This window comes from Mytilus californianus, unplaced genomic scaffold, assembly GCF_021869535.1.
Source record: "Mytilus californianus isolate M0D057914Y unplaced genomic scaffold, xbMytCali1.0.p SCAF_2, whole genome shotgun sequence".
NCBI classification, from domain to species: domain Eukaryota; kingdom Metazoa; phylum Mollusca; class Bivalvia; order Mytilida; family Mytilidae; genus Mytilus; species Mytilus californianus.
Window position 1 is genome coordinate 115,341,750 of NW_026262668.1, and position 23,980 is coordinate 115,365,729.

General features: G+C 30.7%; 1 protein-coding gene and 2 long non-coding RNA genes across 8 annotated transcripts in view; 2 read left to right on the forward strand and 1 right to left on the reverse strand.

Annotated features, from left to right (window-relative positions):
* Positions 1–1,051: 1,051 nt before the first annotated feature.
* Positions 1,052–23,980, reverse strand: part of LOC127730812 (microtubule-associated protein 2-like) — a 132,868-nt gene continuing 109,939 nt past the window's right edge. For all 6 annotated transcript variants that reach the window (XM_052239400.1, XM_052239399.1, XM_052239398.1 and 3 more), the window contains one exon: positions 1,052–4,005. In XM_052239400.1, the coding sequence (XP_052095360.1) occupies positions 3,883–4,005 (123 nt within the window). In that variant the 3' untranslated portion in view covers positions 1,052–3,882. The remainder of the gene's footprint in view (positions 4,006–23,980) is intronic.
* LOC127730817 (uncharacterized) lies at positions 14,058–19,859 on the forward strand. The gene is made up of 3 exons (XR_007995309.1): positions 14,058–14,385; positions 15,059–15,100; positions 18,648–19,859. It is a non-coding gene; the product is annotated as an uncharacterized LOC127730817 (long non-coding RNA).
* LOC127730819 (uncharacterized) lies at positions 16,066–17,442 on the forward strand. The gene is made up of 3 exons (XR_007995313.1): positions 16,066–16,273; positions 16,517–16,644; positions 17,117–17,442. It is a non-coding gene; the product is annotated as an uncharacterized LOC127730819 (long non-coding RNA).

The following is a 23,980-nucleotide window of genomic DNA, read 5'->3' on the forward strand; positions in this document are numbered from 1 at the left end:
ATATTGTAATCTGGGGAATTGAATCTCTTATTTTATAACCTGTTTTTCCAATAAAACCTGTTTAACAGCCGATTGTACTTCTTATAATACTAAAGCTCATTATTGCTAATAAGACCAAATAATCTTCCTGGAAATAAGATCTGCCAATACAAATACAATTGCACATGTGCTTCACTTTAAACTGATCTAATCACAAGCTGTAACATGTAAACTATGTAAATTCAAAAGTCAATGAACCATGACTGAAAGGGTATTGTCATAATATCTCTATGGCATTGAATTATGTTAATGCTTATACAACTGCATACCAAATATCATTGACTTACCATTAGTGGTTCCCCTCAATGTGACCTAATCACAAACCACCAACTTATAAATGCAAACTTTTCCAAAGTTTGAGACAATAGAAAATGACTTAAGTTAGGGGTGGAGACTAAATAATCCCATGGACATTTTTTATGTGTGAATGCTTATTCAAATACAATACCATTGACTTACCATGAGTGGTTCCCATAAAATTTACATATTCAGAAACTAACCAAAAGTTTCAAAGTCAATAGACCAATAAACTCAATGGAAATTAGAGCCAATGTTACTTCAACTGCATAACGAATTTCATTGATACACCATTAGCTGTTCTCCGTAAAAACTAATCAAAAACATTAACAACTTGTTGACGAGGATTCAGCCCTCCTAAGCCTCACCTTCCAAACTTGGTCTTGACAAGATGGAATCAATACATAAAGGTTAAATATCAATCATAGAAAAGCTAAAATTTTGCCGCAAGGGGCATCTGGGTTGTCATATTGTAAGCCTGATATCTTTCAGGAGTTTTTACCCTTTGTTCCATTTATAGTAACAACTACCATGATAGTTTGCTTTACTTAAATGAAATTGTAGTTGAATTAAAAGAAGTAATCCACAGAGGTGATAAATAAACATCTGTAAAATTTTAATTTCCAACCACTAAAACCTGCACCAACAAAACTACTAATCAAATAAAACCCTCAAATATACATGCCTTGTTACATAGCTGATAAATACAAAGATATAGAATGACAGATGATTTTATTGCAGAAAGATTAACCATAAAAAGCATTGTAGACAACACAGATCTTTGGCTATAAGCAGACTGAAATTGTTCATAGTTAAGTACTTGTTCACAAAATATTTCAATGGTTCAATACGTACTAGAACTTGTCAAATGTTAGGTCCTAATCTGAAAAAATAAAAACTGCTTTCGAAATCAAATTAGTTTTTTTCCACCTAAATTGGCTTTAGTGGAATGAACATATTTAAATTGGTTTAATTGATTTTTTTTACAATATTAATTCAAAATAGCAGAAAATGATTGGTTTATTATCATTCATTTATTAGAATTAATGTTAAATTTTTGATGGCTGCATAATTTTTTTTTCTCAATGTAAAAATAAGGACTTATTCAGTCTGCTATTTGTGTCTTGAGGAAATTTTTAATGAAGGAATTTACTCTGTAATAAAAAAAATTACCTTAAATAACTATAAAACAGTACAATTTTACATAGAACTGTTATCCTTTTCTCTTAAAATAATTATACATTTTGATACCAACTTAAATGGCATTCCATTTCTTGTGTATTGATTATAGATATTTTATAGTCAATATTTGACACATACATTATAACATAATAATAACTCCACTTCTAACATGATTATACAGTAATGGAAGCAATAATAAAAAAAAACATCACCTAAACAGGATGCAACAGAATAGTAATGGCAGCCTGAATAGTTGAACTACTTCATACAGGTTCATACAGGTTAACAGATATTTTGGCTCAAAAACTGCATTAAAAATTCACATCAAAATGAAAATTTATAACCTCACTAGACATGTTTTTTTTAATTCAGACTTTCCCAAAACTGGTGATTTGATCTGATCAGATTTAATGTTTTTTATTCACCCAAAGCACTTTACATATATATTTCAATAACTGAATGGAAACATGTTTACATTGACTACATAATACAATAAGCACTATTTTTGTAGTATTTATATTTTGTAGTATTTATATTAGGATTTTTTTTGGAGTTCATCCATTGCAAAAATAGGTTTAAATTATCTTCTTTTTATTAACACAATGTAGACATAATACACAATATGAAATTACAGTATGATTATGATACATCTTTAAAAAATGATATGATTGGAAAACTGTTATTAAATGAGTTGTCTCCCTAATCATAATACATCGAATAAGAAACCTTTATCATGTCAAGATTGGGACCTATAATATGTATGTATTATTCCAAGGTCAAGAATACTAAAAGATTTATTCTCAGTTGTTCACAGAAAAAATAATAGTGCTGATATATATATAAATGTGAGGGAAAAGTTAAAGAAAAGACTTTCTATTGAAATATTGCTGTTCCAAAAACTGACAATGTACTTTTGACTTAACCAGTGCAAGAATTTTTCTCTTCTTTCTAAACATCATTTTTTTTAAATCTCATTTTGAACTGAAATTTAAACTAAAAACTTGACAGTATATATACTTGAGTGTGTAGAAAGAATAAGAAACTTAAGTCTACTAAAAGGACCATAAAATCAAAATCACTTTCATAAACTACCCATTTAAAGTCTAACATTAGGCAATAGAATCATGGGACATGCAAGAAAAAGATGACTGAAAATCGTTTTTGAGGTTTCCATACATATAACTGTAACAGCCTATTAAGAATTACTGGTTCAACTAACAAACAAACGAAGTTAATTTGTATGCATGAAGTAAATTTTCATCTTACATTAGATTTTAATGAGACATTTATGATTGGCCAAATATGATACAAATACACATATTTCTGTCTTTTTCTTTAACCTCATATTGACCATCACCTGGTACAAAGTACAAACCTTTACAATTTCATGACAGATAATATCATACTTATAAAGACCTGGCAAGGAAATATACAATACAAAACTGTGCAAGGTAGATAACTGCATTTGTTGTGCAAGATTAACTCAATAATTCGGTGGTTCTAGTTAAAGGCTAATTATTGATGATTGTGATCATTTAATTTCAATATCAGTTTTAGATAATTTATTCCACTTAAAATGTTGTAAATCTATGAAATATTTATGAAATTTCTATTTCAATTTGAATTTTCTACTGTTCAGACTATATATCTTTTTTTCAAATATTTTTAAACATTAAAATGATCTTAAAAGCATAAAAGTAATTCATTTCTAAATCCTGTATGTAGAATAGTTTGCAAATTGTAGTATTTTTTCATTTTTGTTTGGTGCTTAAAAAAGTTACATTTTTACCCCAAAAAAATCGTTTTTTGGCTGCTTGATAAGGTTACATTATTTTCTGTGAATATATAATGTGCTACATATATTTTCTAGTGATAACTAGCTTTGTGTCTAGAATCAATATGGCAGCTTTTTGAAATTACAAAAATTAACATCATTAAAACAAAGTTATGATTCCATGCAGAGGTGGCTAGAGGAATAATATAAAATAATATATGACTTCATTTGTAAAAAAAATCAACAATTCCATATAAAATATTTAGGATTAGAAATTAGAAAAAGTTTCTATCACTACAAATTGTCTTAATCTCCTTATTTTTATATTAATAGGGCTTGTGCTGAATTCCTCTAGCCCCTTATTTTGATTATGTATTTATGAAAAGGAAATCTAATAACTAGACTATTTTTTTTCATTTAAATTCTTTTGTTCTTAAATTACCAAGATGCTCACTCAAACTCAGTTTTAAATTTCCTATCGAAACAATAGCACACAGAGATATTTCTCTCCTATATGTAATAGAAGGGGAATAACTCATTTTGTAAAAATTGAAATAAAACAATGAAATTAAAAACAGAAGAGTTTGTCTTTAAACAGAAGCCTCTGTTTTCTCACATTCTATTCCACTGTCTGGTCTAGATTTCCCAGGAGCCACTCCAGTGTCTGTTCGAGGTTTTGCCGTTTCTTTAAATGTCAATTTCTGAGTATCAATCTGAAACAAAAATTAATAGTATATACAAAAAGAATTGATATAAATATATTTTGTTTTCACAAGCTATATGCATTAGTTGGTGTAAAATTCTTTTTTAAAATTTCCTATGTTTTATCATTGAATTGCTAACTAAACTTAGAAAATCAGTTGACTATATGATCTATGTCCTTTATAAAGTTTTCTTAATAATTTAAAACTGATGATATAGTGTCCTTTTGACTTTGGTCTCAATCAATCTGCATCTAAAATTTTACCAAATTAAATTATTTACTATCTGTATTAATATTTTGCCAAAATGCAAATTGATACATGCAAACAATAAAACTATCTGAAATTAGGACCAATTACATTATTACATGTTTAATCAATGTAATCCAACATATCCTAAAACAAAAGACTGTTTCCACTGCCTGCACTTCAATAGCCAATGAACTATTCTGTTTCAATTAATATACTTTGTTTTATTTTTAAGTTCCTAACAGAAGTAAAATGATAGGTAACAGAAGAGAATTGACAATGACATCTGGTATGTTATCAAGATGGTAAACATGGAAATACACAATGTCAAATATAATATACATTTATGGTATATTTTGTAATACATTAATAACAAGTACTTTTGAGGAAACCAAACAATAGTTAAAAATAAAATCATTGCCATCACTGAATCAATACTGTGAACTTATATATACCATGTTTTAATACCCCAGATTATGCAGTTAAAGTTTTACTGTGAACTTATAGTACCCATGTTATAATACCCCAGCTTACACAATATAAGTTTATTATATTCTATTCCTTATATATCTATTCTATATTGACTTTGCAGTTTTTACAATGTCAGTATGAAAACATCTAATGAATTCTCTGAATGTTATATATTTTCCTTCATCTGCATTTACACTTAAGATTGTTTTAAGCAATCCCTAAGTTACCTACATGTTGAAACAACTGGGGAAAAACTTCTTACCTTATCCCTGTTTTCCTGTGTCAATCAAAACTAACTTGGCTTTCTTTTGGTCTATACTTATCCATCTGCAGAGGGGGTTCAAAAGGAAGCCTTTCCAACCAATTTACAGAACTTACCCTGTATTTATTGATTAATTTTATTGGTTTTCATTCTATAATTGCATGTAATACTTGACACTGGAACAAGAGTTTACACTTTTTTATCGCAACAATAAATGAATTGTGTACATAAGTTTGGAGAAGTATTTGATGCTTCATAACACTTGTACTTACTTAAAACAACTTCAAGATACAAGTATTGAGTGCACAGAAATCAGTATTACAAGGTTTTACCCCAATCATATATATATATATATATATATATATATATATATATATATACTGATGAATGTTTACCATAAACCATACATACATACATATATATAAATATTGATAAATGTTTTTGTTTGACAAACTAATTGTATAGATTCCTGTTATGAGTGTAATAAAGCCATGTACAACATATCCACTGCATTATCACAGACAACTGTCTTACAGCTGTAAACTTGCTGGGGTTATTTTTACTTACCGGTCAATTACATAAAATGAAAGAAAATATCCCAAGGATGAACCATATTGATGTAATTAAGGGTGATGCTAGAATTCAACCTCAGATTGGAAAGATCCTGCATTGAAATCTTGCAAATATCCAATATCCACAATTGCAGCTTCTCAAATAATTGAAATGAAACAGTAAGTGCAAAAAATACAGTTATATATGAGATATCTCCACCGTGAATAGTTTATACAAAATCATCCATATTGATGTGAAGAGAGGACTTATTGTTTAATGCTTGAATTTAACCTGACTGCTTGAAAATAGCATGCTGTTAACAGTAAAGCAAAAAATAAAGTCCCCACTAGTACTGTAAACATTAACCTGGCTATATCAAAAATAGCTGATTGTTATATACAATCAATTATCATTTTTAAATTTTATTCACTTTCAGAAAATATCTATATATGTCTAATAATGGTTCTAAAAACCTTACTAGCCAATATTTTGTTAATAATGATATATTTGTTTATAATGATCTATTTGTTTATAATGAACTATCAAATTGATAAAATGCTAACTGTTCAATCTATCGATACTTTAAAGAATCTAGCTTTACAACAATTGAAATTATTGTGCTAAAATGTCTACATTTACAATGATTTTTTTTGTAATTCAAACCTTATATTATCTTTCAGTGAACTTTTAGTACATTGGCAGAAAAATCTATTACCCGCCTATTCTGTCCTGAAAATATTGAAACGATATCTAATATTTCAAATTCAATAAAGTAAAATAAAAGTTTGTAATTGAAATCATCAATCCAGTGTGTACTTTTTGAGAAAAACTGTTTAGGAGACAACTAACCTTTTTATTCCAAATTAATACATGAAATATGCTGAAATAGATTAAACAAGCAAGCAATGTTGGAAATTGTTTAATTCCATCATAAAGCAGGTTTGTTTTGCATTCTTAAGTATATAAAAAAGAAGAACCAAGAAAATGTATTAATGGCCAAATCCTCAGCTGAAAAAATATTCACCATCAAGTGTTCATATGTCAGTCAGACAAAAGTGTTTACCCTGAGTGAAGAAGGAGGAGATATATAAATAATGTTATAATACACGTAACCCAAGAGAATGAAAGATGAAGGAAATAAAGAAAAATCAGTCTTTGTGAAAGGTAATATTCCATTCCATGTGTTTTCAAACAGGAGTTACAATATCTACATGTGCATAAGGCATAAATCTGTGAATTCTTATCTATGATTCCATAGCAACAAACAAAGAAACTTACTTCTAACTACCCCGGACGACCTGCTTGGGTTCCGACTCCTTCCTGTTAGTAAAAGTCAAATTATAATTAGTACTAAGTTTAGTTACAAGTATATATCATTAGTCGATCATCCAAAAAGTCTTTGGAAAAAGTCAAGCAGAATTCAAAGATTCGATATTTCAATTATACACTTTGCTCTCATAACAACATAATGACTAAATGTCTCAATTGTTTGTCCACCATTTCTTCAAAAGTTTGGTACCATTTGAATTTTTTCAGGGTATATTCTTGACTGAATTGAAAAATATTTTCTATAAAGGAAAAATAGGTGACGAAGTATATTTGGTTTCAGTCAGCAATGATAGTTCTGAAGGGGAAATAATACTGGAACTTTTCCCCTGAAATAGCCATTGACCCATAAAAGAGTTTTGAGGATTTAAAAAAAAAGTTATTTGAGAAATTTTAGAACTTCTATTGCATTTTGGATGATATTTTCTGGTTTGGTAGTGGAGAGGGTTAAAAAGCCCTGTAATCAGTTTCACAAAAAATCTTACGACTAACGTTGATCGTAAGTATACTGAATTGTTCACGACTTATGATCAACTGTAGTGGTAAGATTTTTTTTAAATTGATCACTGATTTGTAGTGCTTACAATCATAATTCTAAAAGGACCGTTTGTGTTTTTCCAACGAAGTTTTACAATTATTTACCTTTAACAGGCTTTTTGAATTATTGTTTTGTTAAATATATGTTTATTGTTTATTTTCTTCTTCAAAGCAGATATTTTGTTTCATTAGTCAAAACATTAAACACTGTACATTCTGATTCAGGTAGAGTTTGATTTAAACAGACTTGTGATTTAAGAGAACATTTCAAAATAATTTATTATCCGACTTAAACTGCTCCTTGCGTTATGTCATTTACCAAATGATGTCAGTCAAAGCTCCAGGTACAAAGAAACTATTAGGCCTTTTTTGTCAAAATGCATTACAAATGCATTTTCTTATATAGCTAATAACAATTGACACATAGTAATATAAAAATCTTGGGAAGAAAAATACTTTTATATAAGCAAGTAAATGATTTTCTTATTTATATTTTAGAAGGTTATTATGCTGGTTTGAGTGACACGGCTGTTAAGTATTATGATTAAATCGATCAGAAAAAAAAGATTTCTTTATTGTAATTCTAATATCCTTTTAAAATCTTTAAAGGGACCAATTACAATAAAAGCACATGATCTATAAATTACATTGAACTGAATATCCTTGTCATGGATCATATAAAACACATGTCAAATTTGAGGAGTCAAGTTTAACTTCAAAAATAATACTTTAAACCTTATTATGCTTTAATAAAATAATTTTAAATTTCTTAATCATATTTGTAGTTATGAAAATTATTTCCAAAACAACTAACTTCTATTTGTTCAAGATGTTATGTCTTGAGATTATCTTTCCCTTAAAGTGCCTACAATATTAACACCCAACTTAAGTAAAAGAATTTATATCTTTTTAAAGTAATATAAATATTATTAGTATAAATAAATAAGGTAACTATGCATTAATATAAAACTTATTACCAGAATAGTGTTTGTATTGTATACTTTGAAGATTAATATTAAAGAAATTTATTTTGGCTAAATGCATGCAATACACTCATTTGAATGAATTTAAATGCTCTCTTTAACTGAAATATGTCAACACAAGAGATATGAGATATGTCTCACCTACTTTGCACCAATATTGGATTGAAATGAATGTTACTGCATGATTTTAGGAGTGGCTATCCCTAACCAAGATCTTCTAAAACTCACCAAATCATATAAAGTTAACAAATCAAACTACATAATCATTGGTGTTTACTAAAGTTATAACTCAACATCTCCAATTAAAGTATCAAAGATGCTTGACAAGACTGTTACTCTATTGTATTAGGAAATTATAATTATTCAATTGTAATTCACGACAGAGAGATCAAGACTGAGATTTTATTGGGGGGGGGGGCTTTCCTTTATGGAGTTACATATATGGTAAATGCATAAACGTTTTACATGTCCCACTTCTAACGTTGCCTATTCCCCCCCCCCCCCCCCTTTTTCAAAATCCTAGATCACCACCTGAGATCAATATCAGTGTGAAAATAATATGAGTTACAAGATTGCCTAAATATTGTATCAATATAAATTTATTAGTTCTGAAGTATATTTCAGATTAACAGATGTATATGAACAAATAAAGCTGTAAGTCACTATACAATGAGTCCAGCATAAAAATTAATATTGCCTTTTGTTTTATGAAACCTGCAAAGTTGACTGCTTGAATATTTGAGTCTTTTTACACTTTAAGTTTCTCATCTATACTTTCTTATTAATAATGTGAAAGAAAGGTTAGAGAAAGAAATATAAGGAACACCCAGGAGAGCTAGCATGATAGGCAATTTTCTATACTGCAAATAGTAATAACTATGCCACAAAGATGGCTGAAAATGAAACTTAGTAGTTTGTGTTTAGCTAAATATAGGATTATGGGTCATTAACAAAAGCTTAATTAAGGGGAGTTTTACCCTATTGAACAAGTGAATTTAAAATGTGGTATTAAATAAGAAGTGTAAAAAAAAAAATAGAATTAAAAAGTTATAAGACGGTGAAGTTGAATTTTCAATGAAAACATCACACCAAAAGAACTACTTATATAAATCATAAACTTGACTTAAGAGTAGTCAGTCCTAAAATTTAGCCATATAATTTACTCTTAATATAAAATTAAGAAGTGGTATGACTGCCAGCTGTGAGACAACTATCCACCAAAGACCAAAGGACAAGGATAAAACAACTACAGGGTACGTACTATAAAGCCTTCAACAATAAGCAAAATCATACAGGATAGTTACATATAAATGGCTACTAAGGGAAATGTAAAAATAGTCAAAAGAGAAAACCAACAGTCTGATCTAATGCCAATATGTTTAATAAATATCTTGAAACTGGAGAGCTTTTGTATCTTATAAGATGTCCCATTAAATATTAATTCTAAAAACTCTGTTTGATAGGGTGTTGGCCAATAATGTAGAAGGTTAATAGTGAGCTTTTAATAAATACCAATGTATATTTACCAAAAAATGAAATTGTATGGATACCTGTATTGGCCATATTGAAAAGAGAATAAAGGTATTAAAACTGTGACAAAAATGAAATTGTATGGATACCTGTATTGGCCATATTGAAAAGAGAATAAAGGTATTAAAACTGTGAGTATCTGCTTAGGCTTTAAGGGCATCAATACAGCTACAAGGGAGGTAATGACATTGCTAACATAAAATGTTATTTTTCACAACGTCAAACTGTGACATATCCAGAAAAGATGCATTTTAGACAGATTTTTATCATTCAAACTGATTCAACTTGAAAACCAGTTCATGGACCCCTCTTTTTAAAAATGACATTTGGCTTGAATACACATAAAGATTATTTGTGCCAATTTTTATGAACAAATCACTGATGAAATTTTTTTAAATTAGATGAATATACAGCAAAAAAATGCTGTTCTTTGACAAATCATGAAAATGTGATAAAAATGAATAATTTCCAGAGAATTGTTTAACAAATATAAAGCATACTTATGTAGAGAAGATGTTCCAGATGCTTTTACAAAAATCTGCTTGCGTTTATCTTTTGAAACAAAAAAGTTAAGTATGTCTTTCCAAAGGATAGAAATGTCCAAGAAACCGAAATTTCCAGTAAATGTCTAAAATTTCAACCCCATTTATTTCTAAAAGTAGCACATGAAGGTATATTTTTTATTACATATTTGAATTGACTAGGTGAAAAATAGTTTGCATGCAAACTTTCGTAAAAAAATTCATCATGGGATCAAAACTGTATCGTGTGCCCTTAAGGTGACAGTCAATTAGACTTTGTAATAAATGAACTTTCTTCATAATGGAGATCTGTAAAATTTTAGCAACAATCAGTTTGATTTCAGGAACAATTCGGCTTAAGTTACCAACATGCTTTACAAGGTCAACCCTAATAAATACTTGCCAGGAATAAATTGGAGCAGACTTCCCTTTATTTGTGAGTATCTTTTTGAGGACTTGTTACAGGCATTACTGTTGTTTCATTTACGGAAACCCCCAAGGGAAAAAATGTACGTCAAAAATCAAGATGGAGTTCTATCATGTAGCATATCAAAACAAAGTAATAATTAGGCATCATAATTTAATCTCATCTGATTATGACAATTTTCATTTATTTTTATTTTCTATGAGGCCAAACAAAACAAGTTTGTTTTAGTTTATAACAGACCCTTGAAAATCTTTGAGATAAAGTTTTGTATTCTTTATAATCATATGTTTGGCAATATGTGAAAAAATAAGATTTACAAAACAAGATGGTTTGTCAAGTCAACTCATTTTAGTTTGGTTAGTGATAATAAATTATCAATTAATTATAAGGAGTTGTGGTTTAATTTCCAATGAGAACTACTAATATCCATTAATGACCAAAGGACCAAGTTGTTCTTTTGGTGTGATTTTTCTCTAATATTAATTTTTGGCAGTGTCGAGCAATAAAAAAATATATATAAAATATTTAAATACATGCCTCTTGGTGAGTTCTTGTTTGACCTGGCTTGAAAAAGGAAAGAAAGAAAAAATACTCATGATTTGAACCTAAGGAATGTGATAAATGGAGCAACAGCAACAAACAAATCATCATCATATAATCTGTCTTGAGTGATTTTTTTGTTTACATATATACCTTTATGTCAAACTATACCAATATACAACACAAGCTATATAATGAAATGCTAGGTTTGTTAGAGGGGTAATGAAGTCCAGTCATACTATCCTGAGCTCTGATAGATATTTTCAAAATCTGATATATATCACTTATAAATCCATGTAATGTTTGACATATACATATTTTGAATTAAATATATAAAATAAGGAGATATGGTATGGTTGCCAATGAAATAACTATCCAACAGATGTCTATGTCCTTTTTAAAATTAATAAGATTATCAGTGTTAAAAATTCAAGTAATAAATAACTCATATATATTAATATCATTAATTCAAATATCATTAACTGCTAATGAGAGGGAGAAAAAAAACAGATCAATGAATTCAATTTGTATCCCTAGATTGAACAAGACTTATTTGGTTCCTTAAAGGAACTTTTCTGAACAAATATTCATCAGGGAACCTCTTGGTTAAAACTTTCAATTGTCTTGGATGTATAAAAAGAGATGTACATACAACAGGGGACATAAAAGAATTGTCAAAACATGACCAAGTTTGACTTAGGGTGGAAGAATTTTAGTCATATTTACAAAATTTAGAATCTTAGACGTTTTTACAAAATTAAAAATCTTTGTCCTATTCACAAACTTAGAATCAAAGTCAAATTTACAAAATTTATCCTGAGTCACCTCTATAGTTTGATTCTTTAAAAGACCTAATGACATTAACTGGAAAGGAAACTATGTGAACTTAAACACCTTATCTTTCTCCCTCTCTATAGTTAACCTCAACCTTAGAAAGCCAAAATATAACAACCATGCCTGTTAGTCATAATCCGCAAGCTCTGACTTACGATCTTATGGAATAGAGGTTGGTCGTAATGAACTTTGAGACTTCCCTAAAGTTTGACCACTACCCAATGATTTCATTGACCACCTAGACCACTGTGTTTGTTGTCTTGATCGACAGTGTCTACAGTTTAAACTATGACGTTCACCTGTTACTGGGGAGGGAAGTTCATCCATACTGCCTTTGGGATATGGCCAAATTTTCATCGGAATTTTTAAGGAGCCTCCGCCTGCATGATGAGCTACATTATCTAGTGATCCCACTTTTGCTGATGTATTCCATTCTAGAGAATTGTCCACGATTTGTACATTTCCTCCTCCTGCACGATGTGTTACATTGCCTAAAGAATCTATTTTTGGATGAGCTTGCCATCTGGGAGTTTCATTAACGATCTGAATATTTCCACCACCTGGTTTGTAGGTTTTTGCCTTCTCCAATGATCCAATCTTTGGTTTGGCATCCCAATGTGGTGTCTCACTAATGATATGTTTATCACCACCACCAGGGACATGATGGACATTGTCCATAGAGCCTACTTTTGGATTTCCTTGCCACTGAAGGCGTTCACCTCTAACTGTCACATGACCTCCTCCAGGTGTATGGTAAACATTGTCTAATGATCCTATACGCGGTGAGACCTCCCAGTTTAATCGCTCATTTACTATATTTATATCATTAGTCTTTGGTTTATAACCAGCATTTTCTAAGGATCCAACTTTTGCATGTGTTTCCCACTTCAACTTTTCACTGACAATTTTGACATCTCCACCTTTAGGAGTATAATTTGCATTTTTAGCATCTACTTTAGAATTTAGTTTCCATTTAAGTTTTTCGTTGTGTATTTGAACATTGCCACCAGGAGGCTGAAAATGACGATTATCCAAAGATCCAACTTTTGATTGTGCATTCCACTGTATTTTCTCTGTGGGAATTATTACTTGTCCCCCACCAGCTTCATGAGTTACATTATTTAATGAGCCTACTTTTGCACCAGCCTGCCATTCTAGACGATCGCTGAGAATTTTGACATCTCCACCACCAGGACTATGATGAACATTGTCAAAAGATCCAACCTTGGGTTTGGCATAATACTTTTTATTTTTCACCATGGCATATGTTCCCTCTTCATTATGTTGTAAGTGTTCCCATCCATTTCTTGCGTTTGTAAAATTTAATCTATCTTGATAAATTTTGGGAAATTTAATTGCATTAATGTCTTTTGTTCCATCACTATGGTAACTCTGAGGTCGTTTTAATTGAAGATGGCGGTCATCCAAGGAACCTACTTTTGCCTGAGAATTCCATTTTAGTTTCTGGTTAATAATTTGCTTATTCCCTCCGCCTGGTCGATACTGCACATTATCCAAAGAATTAACCTTTGATCGGCCTTCAAAACCAAGGTCAATGGATGGCAGTTTTTGGTAATATGGACTGTTGTCAACTTTCATGGCCATATTCCTAATAGGCCTATATATTTTCTAATTCATTTACTTTAAAAAAAAAAAAAAAAAAAAGGAAAACGTTCAGTTCAATCTTTCACCTTCCTACCTTCACCTTAGTTCAAGAATTCTCCAGTCAATATCCAGTCACCAGTTGCAATCAACACAATACAATTTTAAATTGCATTAATCTGTTTTATAAAAAGTCCAAAGGAAAATGTCAAAAAAGGAGAAAGTCTCACAAAAAATTGAAGTTCTGTTTTTCTGTTGTCAGGGCCAAAATGACGAAGAAATACAATCCCAAAGAGAAAAATGGTATCACACAGTATAACAATAATGTTAGAATAATGACAAGTTCTCTTTCAATTTCTATCTTTTTGTATCCAGTTGATTAATGACCAGAAACATTTAAACAATTGATAATTCTTCCGAGTCAGTGGTTTAAATTTAAATTCCTTTAACACAAAATATGTACTATTGAATTTGAACTTCCTTTCAATTTGTGGTTGTTAAGAATATCGTCAATGATCAAGTGCTTCCTTGGGTGCCAATTTAAACAGTGACGTACAGGTAATCTAGTTAAATGCTAATCAACACATTAAACAATTACATTTTCAATTTCATTTATGTTCGTTCTACAATAGCTACCAATACAAGCTAATATATATAAGTAGATAAAAATGGAGGTCTATTTCATATGATGATTTAAAGATCCTTTTTCATGAAACCTTAATCTATTTGTTCAAATTTGTTTAAATCTTTCCTGAAGCAATACATATGTCAAAATTAAATATCCCATATTAGGAACAGAAATATTTTCCAATCTAAAATAAGTAACAAAATTCAGAATTCATGCTATGGATCAATGTACTTGTTTTCAAATTGATTTTTTTCACTACTTTTATTTCAAATATATATGAACATTTTAAAAATTCTTTCATTACCTATTTAAAATTCAATTTATATAGAATACAACATATAATCAAAAAATGCACTGGTGACTAACATCAAAATCAAATACTAATTTCCTTTCAAAAAGATAGAAAGCTTTTTTACAGGGCCTAAAATAAACATAATTCGCAAGCTAAGTAAAATTTTAAAATAAATACAATGTACATTTATAAAGTGATACATAGATCATTACATATACATGTGATAACTAAAACATCATCATTGATCCTAGTCTAGTCATTTATAGAGTTTAATCAATCCAATATTATCATATTTTTTTTTATTTTTCTAGACGGAGTGGAGGGGTCAAAGCAGGGATGTGCAATACTATCAGGTAGAAATGATAACTTATAATTAAGTACTTTTTAGGAAGGAAACAGGCTTTTTAAACTTAAATATGGCCTTGTAAAACCATTATTCAACTTACTACTCATATTATATAAATGTTATAATATTACATTAACCCGAGTAATTCAGTCTCTCCCCGTGATTGACTCTCCCACTCGCGAAAAAGCTTAAAGTTATCGAGATAGGTAAACCCGAGCTAATTCCGAATGATTATTTGACGATTTTTTGTTGACTAGGCCTTCAGGTGTTAATGTAGCCATCATTGAGCAGCGGAATATAACGACTGAATTATTTGGGTTAATATTACATCTTCTTTACTACTTTTTGGATTTATTTATGTAATCATTTTAACAATCTGGTACCAACTATTTAGGGGACAATTCAACCAATAAGTGGCTGATAATCTATAGTTAAACTTATGATGTAGTATGAAAAAGTTTCACATGCGTGCTTGTATGTAATGTGTAATACTGAATCAGCCCCTGTCCCAGCTATTACTTCAAAGATGGCTGCTCTCAAAGAAATTTTTAAATTTCATATTTTGAAAGCTTTTTGGTAGGTAACAGAAGTGCAAAAAGTTTAATTCAAATATTTATTTTGCAACAAAAGACCAACCTGTACAACTGCTTATATTTAAAGTCTATTGAACATCTCAGGTACAAAATATATGAAATGAGGCATGTTTATAATGCTAAATTTTCTCCAATAAAAAGAGAAACTCTGTGACTATATATAATATTCCACGGAAAGTCTGGATCTACCAATGTTAAACTCATCTTTAGAATCCTCTAAAACTTCTCCTTGAACAAGTACAAACCATACAAGAATACAAAGATTGTGTATTGATATATATCTCTTTACATTTAATCCAGAATAGAGAATATATACAGAGCTACTGAACCAGACACATCTTTATATACATCTACATGTCTATATTGTATTAATGTCATCACTTACTGACTGTTAAATGTGAAGGACAGTACTTAAAGAGACATTGGGGGTAAATAATGATCATTTACTGACTTATCAACACCATTAATCTAAGGAGACATTGGGGGTAAATAATGATCATTTACTGACTTATCAACACCACTAATCTAAGGAGACATTGGGGGTAAATAATGATCATTTACTGACTTATCAACACCACTAATCTAAGGTGACATTGGGGGTAAATAATGATCATTTACTGACTTATCAACACCGCTCATCTAAGGAGACATTGGGGGGTAAATAATGATCATTTACTGACTTATCAACACTGCTAATCTAAGGAGACATTGGAGGGGGGGGGGGGGGGTAAATAATGATCATTTACTGACTTATCAACACCACTAATCTAAGGAGACATTTGGGGGTAAATAATGATCATTTACTGACTTATCAACACCGCTCATCTAAGGAGACATTGGGGGGTAAATAATGATCATTTACTGACTTATCAACACCGCTCATCTAAGGAGACATTGGGGGTAAATAATGATCATTTACTGACTTATCAACACCGCTCATCTAAGGAGACATTGGGGGGTAAATAATGATCATTTACTGACTTATCAACACCGCTCATCTAAGGAGACATTGGGGGTAAATAATGATCATTTACTGACTAATCAACACCGCTAATCTAAGGAGACATTTGGGGGTAAATAATGATCATTTACTGACTTATCAACACTGCTAATCTAAGGAGACATTGGAGGGGGGGGGGGGGTAAATAATGATCATTTACTGACTTATCAACATCACTAATCTAAGGAGACATTGGGGGGTAAATAATGATCATTTACTGACTTATCAACACCGCTCATCTAAGGAGACATTGGGGGTAAATAATGATCATTTACTGGCTTATCAACACCGCTCATCTAAGGAGACATTGGGGGGTAAATAATGATCATTTACTGACTTATCAACACCGCTCATCTAAGGAGACATTGGGGGGTAAATAATGATCATTTACTGACTTATCAACACCGCTCATCTAAGGAGACATTGGAAGTAAATAATGATCATTTACTGACTTATTGACATCGTTAATCTAAGGAGACATTGGGGGGTAAATAATGATCATTTACTGACTTATTGACATCGTTAATCTAAGGAGACATTGGGGGGTAAATAATGATCATTTACTGACTTATCAACACCGTTAATCTAAGTAAATTCAACTGAACATTTGTGGGGGTAAGCAATATGTTTATTTCATTTGTTGTTGGTTTCAATTCTATCTTCATACCAACAAACCACCCTGTTTATAGGACCAGAAATCATCAGCATTAATTCATTTTAGTGTAAAAAAAAACAAAAAATTTTTTTTTTTAAAAAGTTCCTTCTAAACACAAACAACAACAATTAGTGTGTGTAGAAAAATTGAACTTCACTCCTCAAAAAAAAAAGATTATTTTCTGATTTGAAAAAAAAAAAAAATGACTAGAGGCTCCTAAGAATATACAGCTTTTAAAACGCAGTACAAGGATCATATTGTTATTTCACAGGATCTGCTCGACTTGCTTAGTAACATGTCCCTTCCAATTTTATTTTTTTTCAATTTTACCCCCTTTAACAATTTTACTGCTATAACTAAGAGATTCCCATTATATTGACACCTGCACTTCTCCAAGGGCAATCAGTATACTGGCAGTTTTCAGTAAACACATAAATTAATAAGAAAGAAATAAAAGAAAGGGAATTGTAGCAAGTCTAAGGATCTGCTAACCCTTTCAGAGCTAAGTTCACCCCAAGTTTTTGTTTCCCTCAGTCTTTAGTTTTCTATGTGGTTTTAAAGAACTTGTTTGTTTTTTTCATATTTGCATTGGCATGGTCAGTACTCTCAACTAACAAGTTTTGAATACTGTAAATTCAGAAATTATTGTGTGCATTTATTATTGCGATTTTGTCATTTTAGACTAAAATGCGATTTTAATTTTAGCGATATTGAGAAAAATCCTGTTTAATTCATATAAAAAAGTTTCAAAATGCGAGTTTAAATTATTGCGATTATAACCCTGTCGCATTTTTCGCAATAATTTCTGAATTTACAGTAACCCTTTGGATAATCTTCCCCTTCTTTTTCACAATAACTCATTAAGAGATCATCTGATAATTTGGCGTAATCAGGAAGTAGGCAGATCTTGACATCTGATCATTTAAGCCCAGTCAGATTTTAATTATCTATTATAGTTTTCGAGATATAAGACAATTAATGCATTTTACCCTTATGTTAAATCATTAACCATGGCAGCCATGTTTGTTGCCTGAAGGTAGAAAAAACACAAACAATATACTAGATACCCTATGGATCATTCGCCAAAAGTTTTGCTGAAATAGTTTCAGAGAAGAAGATTTTAGAAAAAGTATAGGACAACGGACTCCAAGTGGTGGCAATACCTCACATGGCCCTTTTAGAGGCCACCTGAGCTAATAAAAAGAAAAACTGAGTTCCCAAACATGTTCTTTATAATAGTTTGTATATATTGCCTTACTGATTGTTTTGCTGTTAGCAGTTTTTATCTATCTGTTACAAATTTCAGGAAAATATCCAACAAGAAATGAGCTGTCAAAATGACAGCGATCCAGGTTTTCTGAATTTTGAAGGAGCTTTCAGGTTTGTTTTACAACAACACATTAAAATTTGAAAAGCATTGGTTGGACTGCATGTTCACAAGTTATTTCACGGAAATTATTGGCAGCTAGAAGAGTTATTATGGATTAAAATCTGTCAGGATGATGTTATTTGGTCTCTGATGGAAAACCAACATGCAAAACTTTACTTGGAAAACTCAAGAAGAATAAATGAATTAAAGACTATATGAAATGCCTTATAATATTTAGCCAACTCTGTTAGAGAGGAAAAAGAGAGCCAAAAGATATCAAAGGGACATTAAAACTTATAAGTTGAAAACAAACTGACAAAGCCATGGCAAAAAAATGAAAAACAACCAAAGGACAAACAACAGTACACAATACAAAACATAGAAAGCTAAAGACTTAGCAACACAAACCCCACCAAAAACCTTTGGAAAATAACCATTCTATTTATATCAAAACATTTACAATAAATACTGATTTTTTTTTATTGAATGTTTTGCATCTTAGTTTACTTCTTATGAATACTTTTTGGCAGTATATTGATTAAATCAGCTGAGTACCCAACCAAATAAAAACAATGGCCTACATCCAGTAAATTATAATTCCAATAAATTCTTACAAATATTTAACTTCTCTCTATTTGTTAATTTAACTAGCAAATATTTATTTACTTTTCATTTTATATATAATTTTATAGCTTAACAAAAAACTAAAAGGTAGACCAAGATCAATTTTCTAAAAACATCAATAAAACTTTGGTACTTTCAATATTTTCATATATTAACAAACTCTTTGTTTAGTATTAGAAAACTCCTTAAAGTTTAGATTGAAACTGCATACATCAATTTCTATTTGATATTCATTTTAACCAAAGCTATCTGGTTTATCTTTCTAGCTGACTTTTGGCAAATAAATAGTTTTTTTTTGGTTTGTTTTCTACTCTTCATTTTTTGTGTATATATATTCAATGTATTAAAATATATAAGCTTTTCAATGTTTTGCTTCTAACATTTAATGTATGAGTTGTTTGGTAACTTTCTTTTCTTTTTATTCACAATTTGCAGAAGGAAACAGATGGTTTATATACAACAGGAGATTGTGTAATGTAATAGTTTCAATGGTGTTATAAATATTAAAATATTCTATTCATCAAATGATCTAGCTAGATGTAGCTTTAATGTTATCCTGTACTGCTTTCATGAACAAGCAGAGTTTTGTCATTTCACTCTGTTACAAACATTGTACTCGAGAAAACAACTAAAGAAAGACATAAACCTAAAAACAAAACAAATTCATTTTTAGGATTTCCAGTTCACTTACAATTATCATGATCTATTTTCTATATGTGCCTTTAGCCCCCAATTGATAGAAGAACAAGGAATGGGTTGTCAAGCTCACTTGGTTTTCTGTTATTTTTAAAAGTGCCTTCAGGCTTTCTTAACCTGCAACATTCAACAATGAGTAAAACCCATATCATACAGTAAGATGTGAACAATCACAGGACACTATACAACATTCAACAATGAGTAAAACCCATACCATAAAGTAAGATGTGAACAATCACAGGACACTATACAACATTCAACAATGAGTAAAACCCATATCATACAGTAAGATGTGAACAATCACAGGACACTATACAACATTCAACAATGAGTAAAACCCATACCATATAGTAAGATGTGAACAATCACAGGACACTATACAACATTCAACCATTAGTAAAACCCATACCATACAGTAAGATGTGAACAATCACAGGACACTATACAACATTCAACAATGAGTAAAACCCATACCATATAGTAAGATGTGAACAATCACAGGACACTAAACAACATTCAACCATTAGTAAAACCCATACCATATAGTAAGATGTGAACAATCACAGGACACTATACAACATTCAACCATTAGTAAAACCCATACCATATAGTAAGATGTGAACAATCACAGGACACTAAACAACATTCAACCATTAGTAAAACCCATACCATATAGTAAGATGTGAACAATCACAGGACACTATACAACATTCAACCATTAGTAAAACCCATACCATATAGTAAGATGTGAACAATCACAGGACACTATACAACATTCAACCATTAGTAAAACCCATACCATACAGTAAGATGTGAACAATCACAGGACACTATACAACATTCAACAATGAGTAAAACCCATACCATACAGTAAGATGTGAACAATCACAGGACACTATACAACATTCAACCACTAGTAAAACCCATCCCATACAGTAAGATGTGAACAATCACAGGACACTATACAACATTCAACAATGAGTAAAACCCATACCATATAGTAAGATGTGAACAATAACAGGACACTAAACAACATTCAACAATGAGTAAAACCCATACCATATAGTAAGATATGAACAATCACAGGACACTATACAACATTCAACAATGAGTAAAACCCATACCATATAGTAAGATATGAACAATCACAGGACACTATACAACATTCAACCATTAGTAAAACCCATCCCATACAGTAAGATGTGAACAGTCACAGGACACTATACAACATTCAACAATTAGTAAAACACATACCATACAGTAAGATATGAACAATCACAGGACACTATACAATATTCAACCATTAGTAAAACCCATACCATACAGTAAGATGTGAACAATCACAGGACACTATACAACATTCAACAATTAGTAAAACCCATACCATATAGTAAGATGTGAACAATCAAAGGACACTATACAACATTCAACAATGAGTAAAACCCATACCATACAGTAAGATGTGAACAATCACAGGACACTATACAACATTCAACCATTAGTAAAACCCATACCATACAGTAAGATGTGAACAATCACAGGACACTATACAACATTCAACCATTAGTAAAGCCCATACCATACAGTAAGATGTGAACAATCACAGGACACTATACAACATTCAACAATGAGTAAAACCCATACCATAAAGTAAGCTATAAAAGGACTAGGGATGACCCTTAAAAGTTGGTTTGACTACTTTCACATATCATGCTTTTCTATTTATTAGAACTGCTGTGCTCCCATTCTTTAAATAATGCAAGAATGATCAACTCTGAAGGAACAAAAGCAGAGTTCATGTGTGGAAAGTAAAATTGGCAGCTTTGAACGTTCTTTTGTCACAATAAAAAGATAAATATAGCATAATTTGCATGAAAACTACATTTAAAATTTGGTAAAAGTAAAACAATATTGACCTAGGAGATAAAATTCCACTTTTTTTAATTCTTTTGTAGTATTAAACATTGAAATAAAAGACCTGGTATCAAATCTCTTTTGACATTTTTTGGTTACAGGCCAAGTTTAGAGTTTATACAGCTTTAAAATCAGGATTTATCTGGTTTTTGAGTGTGTTAATTTAATAATTTAAATAAACATTAAACTACTATGGAATTATGAGTTTCTTACCCTATATTATGAATTAATTTTGTAATCTATCAGGGTGTTTGGTAGGTCTTGGCCCACTGTTACAAAAAAATTGGAATTTATTTCCACAATGTTTATGCTATATCAACAGATCTAAAACAGAGTGTAACACTATAAAAATATATTTTGGACAAATATATAAAACATTATTTTTGCTAGAAAAGTACATATTTCATCAGCAGAAAAAATGGAGATAAAAGAAAACCATTCTAATGTCCCCTACCAAGACACATATCTTAACTGTTTAAAGGCAATAACTCAAAAAAATTTGCTTGGATTTTTTTTAGCTTTTTCAAAAATATCCTTCAAGAATTCGATTTCCAAGGGACATAACTCCTGTAAAAATAGCTGATTGGAGTTGAAAATAACAAGAGTGCACACGCTGCAATGTCTCGCCTACTTTACTAATCATTGATATTATGTTGATAGTTCTAAATATAAAGCTTTATTACAACTGTCACATAAACTTAACATTAACCAAGTAAACTAAACATTGACCAATGAACCATGAAAATGAGGTCAAGGTCAGATGAACCATGCTAGGCAGGCATGTACAGCTAACAATTCTTCCATACAACAAATATAGTTGACCTATTGCTTATAGTTTAAGAAAAACAGACCAAAACACAAAAACTTAACACTGAGCAATGAGCAATGAACCTTGAAAATGAGGTCAAGGTCAAATAAAACCTGTGTGACTGACATATAGATCATAAAATATTCACATACACCAAATATAGTTGAACTATTGCATATAGTATTAGAAAAAAGACCAAAACTCAAAAACTTAACTTTGACCACTGAACCATGAAAATGAGGTCAAGGTCAGATGACACCTGCCAGCTAGACATGTACACCTTACAATCATCCCATACACCAAATATAGTAGACTTATTGCATACAGTATAAGAAAAACAGACCAAAACACAAAAACTTAACTGTAACCACTGAACCATGAAAATGAGGTCAAGGTCAGATGACACCTGCCAGTTGGACATGTTCACCTAACAGTCCTTCCATACACCGAATATACTAGACCTATTGCTTATAGTATCTGAGATATGGACTTGACCACCAAAACTTAACCTTGTTCACTGATCCATGAAATGAGGTCGAGGTCAAGTGAAAACTTGACGGGCATGAGGACCTTGCAAGGTACTCACATACCAAATATAGTTATCCTATTACTTATAATAAGAGAGAATTTAACATTACAAAAAATCTTAACTTTTTTTTCAAGTAGTCACTGAACCATGAAAGTGAGGTCAAGGACATTGTACATGTGACTGATGGAAACTTCGTAACATGAGGCATCCATATACAAAGTATGAAGCATCCAGATCTTCCACCTTCTAAAATATAAAGCTTTTAAGAAGTTATCTAACTCCGCCACCGCCGCTGGATCACTATCCCGATGTTGAGCTCTCTGCGACAAAAGTCGCAGGCTCGACAAAAACTCTAATAAGACCTTGATGATATAAACTTTGATAAAAATTTCAAAAAATTCAACAATAAATGAAGGTTTCAAAAGATTCCATGAGGGTTTAACAAAGTTATTGATGTCTAAAAAGTGTAACCAAAGACTGTATGTAAATGTTAACTTAAATAAAATGCTCCGCAGGGCGCAGCTTGATACGACCGCAGAGGTCGAACCCTGAACAGTTGGGGCAAGTGTGGACACAACATTCAAGCTTGATACAGCTCTGAATTTGGATTGTGATTAAATATTTGACACAGCATAGGTTTCTGACACAGAATGAATGTGGTCTAAGAACTTAAAAATTTTAAATTGGACATTCACCTAT